The sequence below is a fragment of the Pygoscelis adeliae genome, unplaced genomic scaffold (genome assembly GCF_000699105.1).
Source record: "Pygoscelis adeliae isolate BGI_AS28 unplaced genomic scaffold, ASM69910v1 Scaffold431, whole genome shotgun sequence".
Taxonomy (NCBI): domain Eukaryota; kingdom Metazoa; phylum Chordata; class Aves; order Sphenisciformes; family Spheniscidae; genus Pygoscelis; species Pygoscelis adeliae.
The window spans coordinates 651,393-665,474 of NW_008824047.1; the positions used below are offsets into that span (position 1 = coordinate 651,393).

General features: G+C 39.3%; 1 protein-coding gene across 1 annotated transcript in view; it reads left to right on the plus strand.

Moving 5' to 3' along the window:
• EBF1 (early B-cell factor 1) overlaps nucleotides 1–14,082 on the plus strand; it is a 281,018-nt gene that overhangs the window by 234,339 nt on the left and 32,597 nt on the right. The window contains exon 9 of the mRNA XM_009333536.1: nucleotides 12,190–12,278. Within this exon, the coding sequence (XP_009331811.1) occupies nucleotides 12,190–12,278 (89 nt within the window). The remainder of the gene's footprint in view (nucleotides 1–12,189; nucleotides 12,279–14,082) is intronic.

Below are 14,082 nucleotides of genomic sequence, written 5' to 3' on the forward strand. Positions count from 1 at the left end.
TTGGAAGTTTTATGTAACAGGACAGTGAGTTTCAGTCTGGTTCCTCACTTCCTCGCCTTTTACAGTTTCATTTTGAAGCATCAGCTTTATAGGCGAACTGTTGCACCTGGGATATTTTGATTTCCATACTCATCTTCACTGGTTTACCAAGTATATTCTAGATGGTAAATTGTGATGGTGGGAGAGGGGCGAGATGCAAAGGGAGCGATATAGGCAATTATTTTTACTTCCTCTTCTCTTATGCCTGTGAGGCTCCAGATTCCAGATTAGCAATCTCTCTGTAGGCGTGTTTGGAGGCTACTTAACTTATATTTGGGGGCAGAGCTGCAGTATTTGTTGATTTCTCTGTAATTGACTTGCAAGCTTATCTAGCGCTGACAATTTAGCAAAGGCCCGTTCGGCCCCAGAGCACTCATTTTGTCATGAGCGTAAGCCCTTGACGGTGCTTGCTCATCGCCTCCAGCACTTCCCCTCCTTTGCTGAACCTCAGATCCCCCCTAAACGCAGTGGTGGGAGAAGACCTGCCAGCAGAGCTGCTGTGCAAATGGGGCACTAATGGTTTGCGAATCTGAAGATGGTTAACTGATCTGTGCATTCAATTAAGATGAGTTTCTCAGTTAACAGGCACCCTGGGAAGAAATGAGTTACTTTCATTTCTGGGATTATGAGCACTTAATGAAGAAGACATATCAGAATTCTGCCTGTGTTGCATGAGATAACCCTAAAATGCAGCACGGATTTTCAACTTACTCATCTAGCAAAAAAACTTGCCAGGTGAGAGGGAGAAATCAATGCTTCTGTGAGTTCTCTTGCAGACAGGCTCACGGTGCTGAATGTAAAGTGGCATTCCATGCAAAGTTGGATTTTACTTTATGCTTTTCTTGAGGTCTATCACTTTGCTTGTGACTTGCCTATTTAAAATTATAATTCAAAATGTAATTTAAATAATATTTACTGTATTCTTTCTGTAAGACTTACAATGTGAGCAGAACATCCGAGAAAGATGGATGTATCTGACTAGAGGTGGAAGCTTGGCTATCTGCTGTATGTATACAAAATATAAACTAAGCTCCAGCCAGTAAAGTTTCCAACCAGTATCAATATCGTTTCAGAAAAAATGACAGAACGATTCTGCTTTATACTGGTTAAAGATCTTGGACAACGTGAACTTGAGTTTGTGCTGGGCCTAAATGACTAATAAGCACATTCAGGAGAAGCAAGGAAAACATAAATATTTTACACCAGTTTTGTGCTGACATTGCTGACAAATGGGAAGGATGTTTGTGCGGATGATACTTTGTTTTTGGGACTTCCCTTTGTATTGCAACTTCCATAAGGAATAGGTGGTATCACCGTGTCTCATTAACTGTTAGAGCTAAGCTGAGCCAGCAGCTGACTGTGTCTTAGTGACCAGCTGCCTGGAGAAGCACGGCCGCTTTCTCCAAAAGTGCAGATTGGATCAGGGGCTGGAGTTTCTTACCCCCATCTTATGTTTGTAGAGATTGAGAGACTATATACAATTGTAAGCAAAAATGATGAATGATGATATATCAGGGAGAAGAGAAAAGGCAGGAAGGACTGCTTTCACCTGCGGACATCACCTGTTTGCGATATTTTTGCCACGTAAAAGTGCTTACACAAGTGAGCTAGCAGGGCATGACACATTCAGAATAACACTGTGGGGCTGAACCCGCTGCTGCCAGAGCAAATAGCCAGTGTTGAAGGAATCCCTCTACTAAACATGCCATTCTCACTTGCAGTCCAAGTTAGTCATGAAGGGGCTGGGCTGGCTTTTCGGCAGTGGTGCAGAAATACCTGTAAACTGGGGGGGAGGTCTGGGGGCTGTTTGGGGTCCATGAAAAACAGGGTCCCTCTCCTGAGAAAGGCTGCTGGAAGAGGGGAGCAGACTGGGAAACACTGACAAAGATGAGTCTCTTCCAAAGTCTGAAGGGGTGAGGTGGATGGGAAGCCCACTTTTTTGAGTTTGGTTTTGAAAGACTGCTGCCTGGCAAAAAAACAAGGTAGATTTGGTAGGTTTAGGTGCTGCATTGAGTACAAGCTGTGTGAGCAGGTGAGGACCTCATGCATACTCTGTTTATGTGCATGCATACACATGAAGCGTGGGAAGGAGGTGCTGAGAGGGGGCTGCAGCTGGAGTGAACCAATCACCCCTCCTTGGCTGCAGATTGGCAGCTGAGCCCTTGCGAGGAAATGGGTCTTAGTCCACTTAGGCTGAGGAGGAAAATTAAGTTAAAATTAAGTTCCTTGTTTACTTGGTGAGATCTTTTCTTGGGTATTATCAGTGCAGTAAAGAATAACCTGGAAGTTTTCTTTGCCGCTTCTGGCAGGAATAAATAAAGATATTTTGCTTCAGATACTGTATTGGTCAGGACCCTTGCAGTCACTTCAGAGGGAGGGGAAAAATAAATTAGGTTTATTGTTATGAGCCTACTCTACCTTGGCCATTGGTAGATGGGTCATGCCATATTACTCCTTGCTTGTTTACTGACCTCCTCAGCAACTCACCTTGGTTAATTAATTAGTTTCAGTTAAATCACTTTCACATATGGAAAATTTTCTTCTTACCACCACCCAGTACCCAATTTGATTAAATTAAATCAAGCACGTAGTCAATCACCTTACTGCCAAAAAAAAGAAAAAAGAAAAAGTCATTGATATGGTTTTCCGTCATTTATAAATTACCTGCAACTGAGGAGGCGTTTAGTTTGGTCCTGAGGTATGGCTGGTTGGTGCATGTAAGGCAAAAGCTATACTGCATCTTTAAACAGGCTTGAATAAGGTTTCTTTAACTATTGAGCCTAACTCTGAGATCTCCCCTGCTGTGAGCCATAAGTTGCTTGTAGGCTTGTTCTAGAGAGTAATAAGTATTGTTGTTTAGCAATTGTGTTGTTGAAATTCAGCTCCACTATGTCTGACAGTATTTATCTAAAATACTTTCCCTGGTGCGTGCTCAAGTTCCAGTAAACCGTGTCTTATTGTGCGACCTTTTCATTTTCCAGTGAAAAGGGATCAGCTCGTCAGATAAAAGCTACAAGCTGGAGTACAGGAAAAATGCGTGCTCAGAAAATCTGAGCATGATTGAAAACAAGATGTGTTAAATCAATGCAGTTTATCGCCTGCCTATTCCTGGCAATTGCTGTTCTAAGCTCATTCTGAGCACACACTAGATGATAAAAGTATAGTGTCACAGTGCTCACTGGGGTGTGAGGGCAGGGAAACATGTTTATCAGACAGGCTGGTATGATTATTTTTTTTACCCTTGATAACAGTTATTGTCAAAATTTTTGCAAAAAAACCCCCTGAACAATTATAGAAGCAGGTGATATAACTGCTGCTAAAATCAGAGACTACTGAGAGCTCTCAAATTATAAATTTCTATTTAAATGTTACAAACTAGCAAACAACAAACCCAACTGTTTTAATTTTAAACAATTTGCTGCATCATCGAGGATATAGCCAAAATGGTCCTTTTGCTTTCGAGTGAGCAGCCTTACTGCAATTTCATGTAGACAAATCAAAGCTAATGTTTAGAAATAAAGATGTTTGGAAACTATTGTTTTCTCAAGGGATTTAAGCTTAGTTATGGAGAGGGATTAAAGACCTAAATTAAACCTCACAGGAGGTCAGTCCCTTACAGGAACATCACACCTATAATGTTCGTTACAGCTAGGCACAATTCATCTAATTTTTATGATTCAGCTCTACTTGTATTTCTCCGTGAATCTCATTTGCAGAGATTTTGGATGTGATAGCTGGTGTTTTCCCAGTTTTCTCTCTTGAAGATTCTTTTTGCTCTGACCATAGTGCACTTGTACATTAGGAGTCTACAATTCTGAGAAACAGCCAAATTTAGGCTAAGATGCTTCCTGATAGGAATGGCTTTGGCATTCAGACAGGACACTGAGTTTTTCATTTATGCATCCCCTGGTAATATATATTTTTTTTTAATAATCTGAAAAGAAGATGAGAAATAGCAGGGTTAAAAGCGAGAGAGAGAGCGATTATTCAAAAGAAAATATTTCTGCATACCAGCATGTTACAATACTGGTTTTCAATGCTGTCTACCCCAAAAGAGTTTGTGAAGGGTGACAAAAAGAAACAACTTCCTGTATGTTATACAAAATTACCTCTATGAAAATTTTAAAGGTGTCCGCACCTACTTTGTAGAATTTGAGGAGTCCATGCAAAGGAAGAATGTTGAAAATATGCATAGTAAAAAATGAAAGAAAAGGTTACCTGAGGTGACATTTTAGCATTTCCTACACTCTGTATGGTACATCTCTGCATCTGTTTCTGAGCCAACAGTTTAAAAATAAATGCAGCGTCTTTATTTTTTAAATGTTTTTAAGTAGACCTAAATATAGATCTTATAGCTAGCCTTAGGCACCCATTATTTTAAATCTTGGCTTATATGCATTTTTGTTCTTGTGTGTATATGTACACATGTATTTATTTATTTAAATGGAGGGGTAATCCATTGAGAGCTAGCCATTTTCACTAAATTTTTTGCTGCATGCTCATGTGCATTACCAGAATGTGTCTGACAAATAGAATAGGAAAATATTCACCTGTAAATGCTGTTCTTTCCCTTTCTATAATGACTGCCAAAGATGCATCAATTAACCTAGATGACTAGACGAAGTAACCAACACGCATTAATTTCCTTCTGGTCCTCTGTATACATATCCCCAGTGAATTCTACCAGCCTGTTCTGAAATTGGTACGTTTAAATTCCAGTGCCTGAAACTGGAATCTGTTTCAGACTCCCTTAAGGCCAAATCTTCCCCCTGACAAGAGGTCAGCGCAGTCAGAGGAAGAAGAAACTGCGAAGCTCACAAATTGTTTGACTTCTTTTTCAAGGCAGATTGCAGGTTGCTAAGAGTGAACATTCAGAGTTAATGTATTTTGAGAAACCAACACATGATTTTTGCTAGACAGATCTAGTAATTTCATTCCTTAACTTTCATAAAAAAATTTGGGCTCAAGACATGCATTCCTTGCATCTTCAGCACCCCCACTGACTGCAGAGACTGGGCTAGGTGGGAAGGGAATAACTCCTCTGGTTCTTAGTTGCTGGAGAAAAATTGTTATCAGGAAGAAAATATCACGCTGTCTATCATGTTTGTAATAACACTGATGAACACAATGGAGCTGCCTCAAACGCTGGCCTATTGCATCTTTAGTTCAAGTAAAGAGCAGTCACTAGGGAAACTCAAGAGATCTAGCTGCTAGATTTATCATTTGACTCAGCTCTGCATTTTTATTGTTTGGCACATGCATGTGGTGTCTGTTTGGGCATTACACGGCAATAAAATATAGGAATTACATTTCAGATATCTCTATCTCTTTCTATTTCTAATTAAAAAAATGACATCATGTCACAGTTTGATTTTTAAAATGGAAATTTAATGCACAAGAGTATGTTTAAGTGAGGGAGTACTGAGACCAGAAAAGCAAGGAAATTCTGAGTTAGCACTGGAAGGGCCTTTCTAGCTCAAACCTTTCTGTGCAGGCTCTTGCTGTCTCACCCGCTTCCGTTTTCCATTGCTTGTGGGAATAAACACTCCAGGGAAAGTCAGTGGAAAGGAAACTTTATAAAAAGCAAGCCAAATTCACAACAACAACAACAACTAGCTCAAATGCTTGCATGTTTTCATTTAGCGGTCTTTAATTAGCAAAGGAATAGTCTTTGCAGGGAGATTTGCAAAACAGACTTTTTTTCATTTGATGATGGGGTTTTGAAGTGTTTTTTTTTTTTTTTTTTTCCCCTGTCTTTGTAGAGCAGGCATAAAGAGGCCACTATGCATAAGAGTTGTTGGGTAGGGTTTGCTTACAGCATGCCATGTCAAGATGTTGCTTTATAATATCATCCATTGTTAGTATTGCTGTACTGCAGGGCCTTAGCAAGGCATTTTGGCCTGGGGTTTGATATTAATATGGTCTGTCCTGTCCTATTCCTATCTCCCAGAGTCACGGTTTTATTTTGTTAGAGTCAGGGGCTTCTAGCAGAAATCACCCAGAGCTTGGAGACAGAAGCCACAGGCTGTTAGCGAAGGCAAATACCCTGGATCATCTCTGTGGCAGCATCTTGCCTCTGTGAGAGTCAGGAGCTCCTGCTTTCCATCCCCTCACAGAGTCCGTGCTCAGTAGGGGTGGGGAGTCGGAAGCCACAACCTTTCGCGTGACTACTCTCAGTTGTTGCTGCTTGCACCCCGTACTTGCTATTTCTCAGCAGTGTGGAAATAGGGACAGAAGTACCGACTAAAAAGGAAGAGAGCTGATTATAGAGGTGGGCATCTGAGTTGGTGGAGGAAGAGGCCAAATGTCCAGGAGAAAAGAAGTCCTTAACTATAAAATGCCTCTGAAGATGCTAAGATTGCAAGGCTCCCATTGAAGAGTCTGCCTTCCTAGTTGTCCTTGATTTTATTTAAAATATTCATTCTCTGTGCCTTCAAATGTTCTGACCTGGTTTAATCTGGTCACAGAGAGACACATTAAATGTGTTCCTGGCCTGGCCTTCCTTGCTGTGACAGTGCTGCAGCATTTTTGCACAGATTTCTTCATACTCTTTTGTGGCTATGAGGTGTTGAGATGGGTAACTTTGTGTCTTGGCCACAGAGTCAACTTCTATTTATGTTTTGGTGAAGTTTCTCTCATCAGGCAGGAAAAAACTCAAAACAACTGCGTTGTAGACCCCAAAGCCCCATCTCTTTGGCATTATAGTTCAGGTCTTGTCACTAGGTTTCTAATTTTGTTGTAGAGTCAAATTTTTAAAAAATGGGTTTGTGAAGAGATGAAGGTAGAGTCTAAAGAATCTTCTCCCATTCCACTGTTGTAGCCACAACCTCCTGGACATAATCTGAAGCCATTATAGCTCTGCGCTTTTGCAGGTCTTTCTTACCTTCTTCAAACTTTGCCCCATGATGCCTCTGCCTTCCAAGAAAACCAGCGACTCTGGTGCGCCACAGGAGCAAGCACTGTCGGACATTTAATTCCCATGTGCAGCCTCTCCCTGGGTGTTTCACTTAAAACAATCAAGACCAGATTTCTCATCTGGGATAGGGACGGTCAGACCTGTAGACCTGAGGCCAATTTGTTTGTAGCCTTCAGCCTTTTTTCGTGTTTGTCATTTGAGCCCTTAGAGTCCCTTCCCTCTCCTTGCAGCCTTTTCCACTGGAAGAGCATATGGGAAGTTCATAGGTCTAAGTGCTGCTTTCTCATTGGTTTTGGGTCAAACAGAATGAAAAAGAAACAAGGGCTGAAAAATAAAAGGAATAAATGAAACCATGAATGCATGGGAAACAAATTAACTGGATATGTTTTACGTTCTGAAATATTTCCATAATGCTTCTATGTAGTGTGTGTTTATTTTTCTTTGAATAATAATGTTAAAATGTGTCTAATTCAATTACTCTCTGCATTCGCTGAATGAGTTTTCCTTGGTGAAGAGTTCTCCTACACTACCCCAAGCTACGAATTCCATATGATATTTGAACAGGTCCTTTTAATTGCTGATATTAAGTGTCGATCATTCTGCTGTAAGTTGGCAGCGTGGCCAGAGAAACAAATTCCTCTCTCAGATACATCAGACAGTCATTCAATTAACGACTAAAGCTTTATTGACACAGTAGGAATTCATTATGTGAAATATTAAAAAAAGCCCTCCACTGACTAGTTAAAAAAAAAAGAGAAAGAGACTTTTAAAGATGGTGGATTAGCTACATGTAGTTATTAAAATTATTTGTGCAGAATTTGAAATTATAGTTATGGTGGAAACATTTTTCTCAGAGGCACAAGCAGCATTTCTGTTGAAAAATAAGTTGGACTTTGAAAAGATGAATATAACGTACGCATCCTTATTTCCATAGACATTGTGCATTTTCTTGATTAAAAGCCTTAGATTTTATGAGTTATGACTTTAGACTTGCTGCATAAAGAGCTTCATGGCTTATTCTGGTAGAGTCTAATTTGAAAGAAAGTTCTTCCTCAAGGGTTTAAGAAGTAATTCATAAAATGGTAAGAATAATAAATATTGTGCTTTAACTCATACGCTAGGATAGATAGACAGATTTTGTACACCTGGGTGTAATTTTAGTTAATTCACACAAGAGACAGGCTGAAAGTTTATTGTTTGGAAGGAGAAAAATGGCTTAAATTTTGTATTTGCAAAAATGATTATATTAGCTTAAATGAAAATGCTAGTCTATTAATGGCTTCAATAAGCTTTGCATTTGGCAAAGTATTTTAATAAAAAGTTACCTGAAGTTTACTGCAACTTAAAATATGTAAGTGAGGGAAAAGTACTCACTTTGATTTATATGTCTTTTGGAGGTGTAATTATTGGCTTTTTACTCACCTATGTAAAACAATGTACTTTTGTAAATGGATTTCTGGCCACTTTACTCCTTTTTTTTTCACATAAAAAGTAAGCACTGTCAATCAAAGAATTTTAAGGTTTATTTCCTCTTTAGAAATGATTGATAGCCTTTTAGATTTATAAGTTGACAAGTTAAAGGGTTCTATCGCTATAATTATGTACTAAATTCACAGTCTTTCAATTTAAATGTCCTTTTAAAACCACAAGATTATCATACCTGTATTTTGAAAAGTGGGCCAGTCAGTTTGGGTTGGTATACAAATTGCTTCCATTAGCCTTGGGACCTATTTGAATTTAATACAGTTTTCTAAAGTTCGTAGTACTTTCAATAGTACTTTTAAAATTTAGGGTAATGGGAATGCATTTTAAGTACAGTATGTGTTAGCTTGTTTTTAATGTATGGATGTCAAGAACACAAATAGAGAGTTTGTATTTCGTATTGATTCTTTTTTTCCAATCATGGAAAAAAAAAACGTTCTTTGAATTAGAGCACTGGGAAATACATTATGGTGAATGGTCTTCAAAGGCAGAGACCAGGCTCGCACATACTGGGGACAGAGGCAGAACCTTGCATGAAGTTGGTATCTGACCTCGTACGTTAGCTGCCACTAACGGTGGCCTGAGCACTGGCTTTTCTGCAATGCTTGGAGATCAGAATATCACCTTTTTTTTGGAGTTTTGCCAGCCACTGACACAGGAACTGGTGTGGCCTTAACGCTGAAGGTGGGGTTAAATATTTAAACAGGGCTCTTTCTTTGAGATATAACTAATTACATTTGACTTGGATTATAAATGAACTGAGGAATGGAGGGCTGATATCGTCCAATCTGTGGTTACATGTTCAGGCAGCTAAAGATTTCTTTTTTTCATTTTATCTAAGATTGAAAAGGTTGAACGGTTACAGACTAATGAGTGATATTTGACAACTACAGTTTAGGACCCAGTCTTGCAAATTGCTGTGTGCAGCCTTTCCCCACCACTAAAGTAAAGCCGAAGCTATTTGAAGCAGAAAGTTTTCAGTATCTCTCAGAGGATTCTTGATGCCTTGTGAGATTGGACCATAAAATTAACATTTTTTTTGGTCATTTAGTTCAGAAAATACTCACAGGAAATACTCTGTGGATTTCAAATGTGTTGAATGTGTGGGAAGATATGAGAAAATGACTGCTATCTCTTGGGGGATTTCAGAACTGGCCTCCATTTATAATATTGCAGAATTTAGTAACTACTTTCCCAAAGGATGTAAAGGGAAAATGGCCATAAACTAGACTGAATTAGAGGAGAAACACATTTGACAGAACCACGCTAAAATCTTCTAACATATTTGCAAAAGAAATGTAAATTAGAACTGTAGGGTTTTTTTAATCTTCCCAGAGAACAGCTATTTTTGATAATAAATATAAATAACAGTAAATTAATTTATTGTAAAATTTGAAGAAGGTCTAAACTAAACGGGTCCACGATAAGAAGCCATGTACGGAAACTCAAAGATAATGAAACCGGGGATTTACAAACCCAGGTACTGTGATATTTTCTGCAAAACTACACAACAGAGTAGACAGCATGTGGCCAGGGTGTGAAAGGAAACAAGTGGAAAAGAGGCCCAATGATCCAAAACCCAAAAAGGGCAGAAGCAGGGGAAAAGCCTTATTCTCACCCCTTCCGTACAATGACCCGAATATAAATAAAAGATCAAATTCAGATATTCCTGATAAAGGGAAATACACGAAAAAAACGAGGAGACTAGAGGGATGCCATGATCTCTGGGGCAATAAAAAACTTCTGACAATAGCCCAGAAGGTAAAGTCCTGAAAGATTTCTAGTCTGGTGTTACCATAATACTGTAACAGTAATCTCAGGATATGCTCAGAAGATTCCTTTCCGATATTAGAGAAATGTTGAGATTCTGCTGGACTGTGTGCCTCTCCAGCCAGTCCTCATCAGCCACACACTTCTTTTTCACTGCTGTTGGGTAGATCTGGATTCCCCTACACCACCTTCCTTCTGCCGCAATTTGCAGTAGCATCGCTGGGCCTGCTTATGGAGTCGGTATACACTGAAGGTCCAGGAGGATATAAAAATCTGACCCTTTGGTTGCCAGTAGGACCATCTGCTGTAGAAATGTGGTTTGAAAATGATGACTTAAATGGAACAGTTTCTTTAAAAACAGGACTGTTTTGTGGGATTGCTTATGGAACACCAATTAATTAAAAACAAGCCACGAATTAGATATTACTTTCACGATATGTGGTCTGGCTAAAGATCTTTAATGTTAGGAGTATGAAAAAATGTTCTCTTCACTTAAAAGGTGGAAGTATGGACAAATTGTGCCATGTTGATCAGGCTGATGGAGTTGTGTACCTTGCTGTGGGATAAGCATCATTGAGCCACATGAGAGTGCTTACACAAGTGAGACTGGGAGATACAGTTTGATGCTAAATCTCTTTGCAAGAATCAGATGGCATCATTTTAGCCACATAATAAAGTTCATAATAAAACCATCATAAGGGTGCAAGATATAGTCATAATTTCATAGGCAGACCTTATGCAAAAAACAATTTTTTTTTGCAATTAATAAGCTAAGACAAAATATGAAAAAACTTTAAAGTGACCCCCCCCCCAAAAAAAAAATCTAGATTTCCTTCCTACCAAAAAAAAGTCTGAAAATATAAAAATCCATATTGGAAATCTTTTTTTCCCACTTAACTCAGAAAATCGCAGACAAATTGCTGTGGAAAGTTTCATCATCTCTATTGGCATGGGAGAGTCAAGATGCGCTGTTGTTTAGAGATGCTTGAGAATGCTTGACTGTTGTTCTTGTTCACCAAAGCTCTTAGGAAATTTTAAGCACATGTTGAAGTCTCACTAACATCTGAGTATTAAAGTGATCACATGACTGGAAATATAGCTAGAAGGTCATTCAGTGCAGTCCCCTGTAATTATAGGCAATCATATAAAAAACATAATATGCTCAAATTTGCTTTGCTGAAAGCAAATGGGTTTAAGTATGTGCTTACAGATAAGCATGTGCTTAAAGGCTTGGCACAATCAGAGCTTCGATTAATGCAGGCAGACCAGCATTTTCATGAAGATTAAAGTGTTCCACTTCCACCATTTCTCTCCTCCATTTTATTGAACAAGGATTGAGGAAAGATGAACTAAAAACATAGGTGATTTTTTTTTTAATTCATTAAGTCTTTTGGATCAGTTTAGTGCTGATTGGAGCCTGAGCCGAGCTGCTGAAGTCAGTGTCGATGAGTAAAAACTAAAGCCTCTGCCAAGACAAATGCCTGTAGTTCACAACAAAATTATATGTGATCATTGCACATGGAGCATATTAAATGTATAATAGAATCTGGAACAAGAGAGGCTCCCTAGTAGTTACTTCTTTTGTCTTTCAATCACAAAGGACCTTCCTTGTAATACGAAAGCAGGAAAAAACCTAACATGAAACATGGGGTGCAAAGTATTTATCAAATTAATTTCATCATGGCTTTCGGAGATAATAATTGCTTCCTATTTGGAAGATGTATGCAACATTCTCAAATTTTCCAGCAACCTTGTTTTAGGAACTCAAGTGGGAAGGTTTGCGTTGCCGTTTGAACCAAAACCTCAGGACGAACCTCAAATAGTGTTTGAACCAAGACTTCAGAGTCAGTGCTGATTTCAGTAAAAGGAGATTTTGCTGTGATCCTTCCTTGGTCTTGCAATGCATTGCCCATCGTTACAGTGCAACGGAGACTGCTCGCTGTGCGTTTGTCACATCACAATGTTGTTTGTTGTTGTTTCAGCTCTGAACGAACCCACCATTGACTATGGTTTCCAAAGGTTACAGAAGGTTATCCCCCGGCACCCTGGTGACCCCGAACGCTTGCCAAAGGTCAGCACAAAGTTTATTGTTTTATTAAATATGGTAAAGCTGGTTACTGCATGTTTTTGTCTGAAAGTGCAAGACTGTAAAAGGAATGGTCCTGGTTTGGTACCCAACCCAGATAAGCTGAAACAGAGGCATGACCGATAAAGCCCGATCAGCAGCTTTCATTGTAGGCTTATAAGACTTCTGTGACTTTCTGAGTCACAGCTAACTCAAACAGCTCTTGCCTTTCTTAAAAGCATATCTTACTCTGTGTTCTGAAATACTTAACAAAGAGCACATTTTTGGTTGGTATTTTGGAACCTGAGCAGCTTATTCATAGAAGAATGATGCTTCTTGGTTTTGGTATTACAGTAGTACTTGCCATTATAATTTTGAGAACTTCACCGTTGATAAAATCAAGTTATTTTGATCTTCAGGGAATGTGTGTCCATTGCTGCTGCACCGTGTATTGGTTTAGGGTAGTAATTATTATATACTGCTTTATTTCAGGATTGCTGAAATAATTAGTGCAATGCATAGTGAAGTGATTTGATGTTCGTTCCCATCAAAATTAGTGGGAGTTTTTTTGTTGATTTCTGTCAAGTAGAAGCTGAGGAAGAAACAGAATAGTTCACATAGGCTTCTAGTACTTCTGTCTTGTACTGTGAAAATGCTCTCTGGGTCTGCACTCACATCTGTTCTTGCTACCTTGCCATACTGTACTTTCTCTGGCACGAACTTGTGGTGAGTTTTGTGATATACTGGAGAAAGAAGTGGGGTATTTGAAAAAGTGTTGCTCTTTGCCACAGGAACACTGAGCAATAGCGTGTGTGAGCTGGAGTCACTGTATGTGACCAACTGCCACCATGTGTTTTATCTGCTCTAGCATCATGGCTGTTAGTGAGTGAGCTGGGGAGTCAAATAGGTCAAGTGTGTGTATTTGAAGAACACCGCCTTTGACTTACAGAAAGGAAGATGTGAATTTGCAGACCTGAGACATAGAACAAATTGGGCTTTAATGCCTTAGGCCAGATCCCTCAAATAATGCATGTCCAGTATAGCCTTTGTGACCGTGTAAATCTTGTGACCTTTCTTCTGTAGCTTCCTGAGCTGTCAGTAGGCTTTCATCAGGGATTGTTGTGCGCTTTGATTAGTTAAATTTCTAAAGTGTTTCAAAGGTGAGAAGATTTCATGAACATTGTAATTATTTTGTTGTATTTCTTGACAGAAATAAAATTCACTATGTGATTTTTTTTACAGGCTTGTTAAGTCTTTTATCTTTGCTTAGGAAGGCTGTAGACTGTGGTTTCGCGGTCGATGATGTGTTGTCCTTCCCTCTTACCACCAGAGAAACATGCTGTCCTGGAGAGTTACATTTTACATTGGCTCTGTTCACCCTTTACAAGCTGTCCCTTTCTCTGACTTTTGGATGGATTTGCAGCAGGACACAGCTTTCATAGGTTGTCAAATTTCCCTCCAGAGGTACAACCCTTTCCAAAGAAAGGGAGTATCCTTCTATAGGGGCTCTTTCATCTGTATCGTGCCTCTGCTGCCAAATGTGCATGTGGAGAAAAATTATTTCTCAGAAAATAAGAGACCAGCCTTCACTATGCACCAGGCATTTGCAAGGCCCAAAAGAAATGCTGCAAAACTTCCCTGAACCCAGTGTTCCAGCTGACTAGTAGATGGCCACGGCTTTCCTCTAAATCATGAAATTCAAGTAAAATAAGACTGAGCAATTCCAAATTGGGTTATACAGCCGGGGGTTGTAGTGCATCAACAAATTCCACAGGTACGGGGCTCCCTTTCTGACACCCGTGGCACTGAG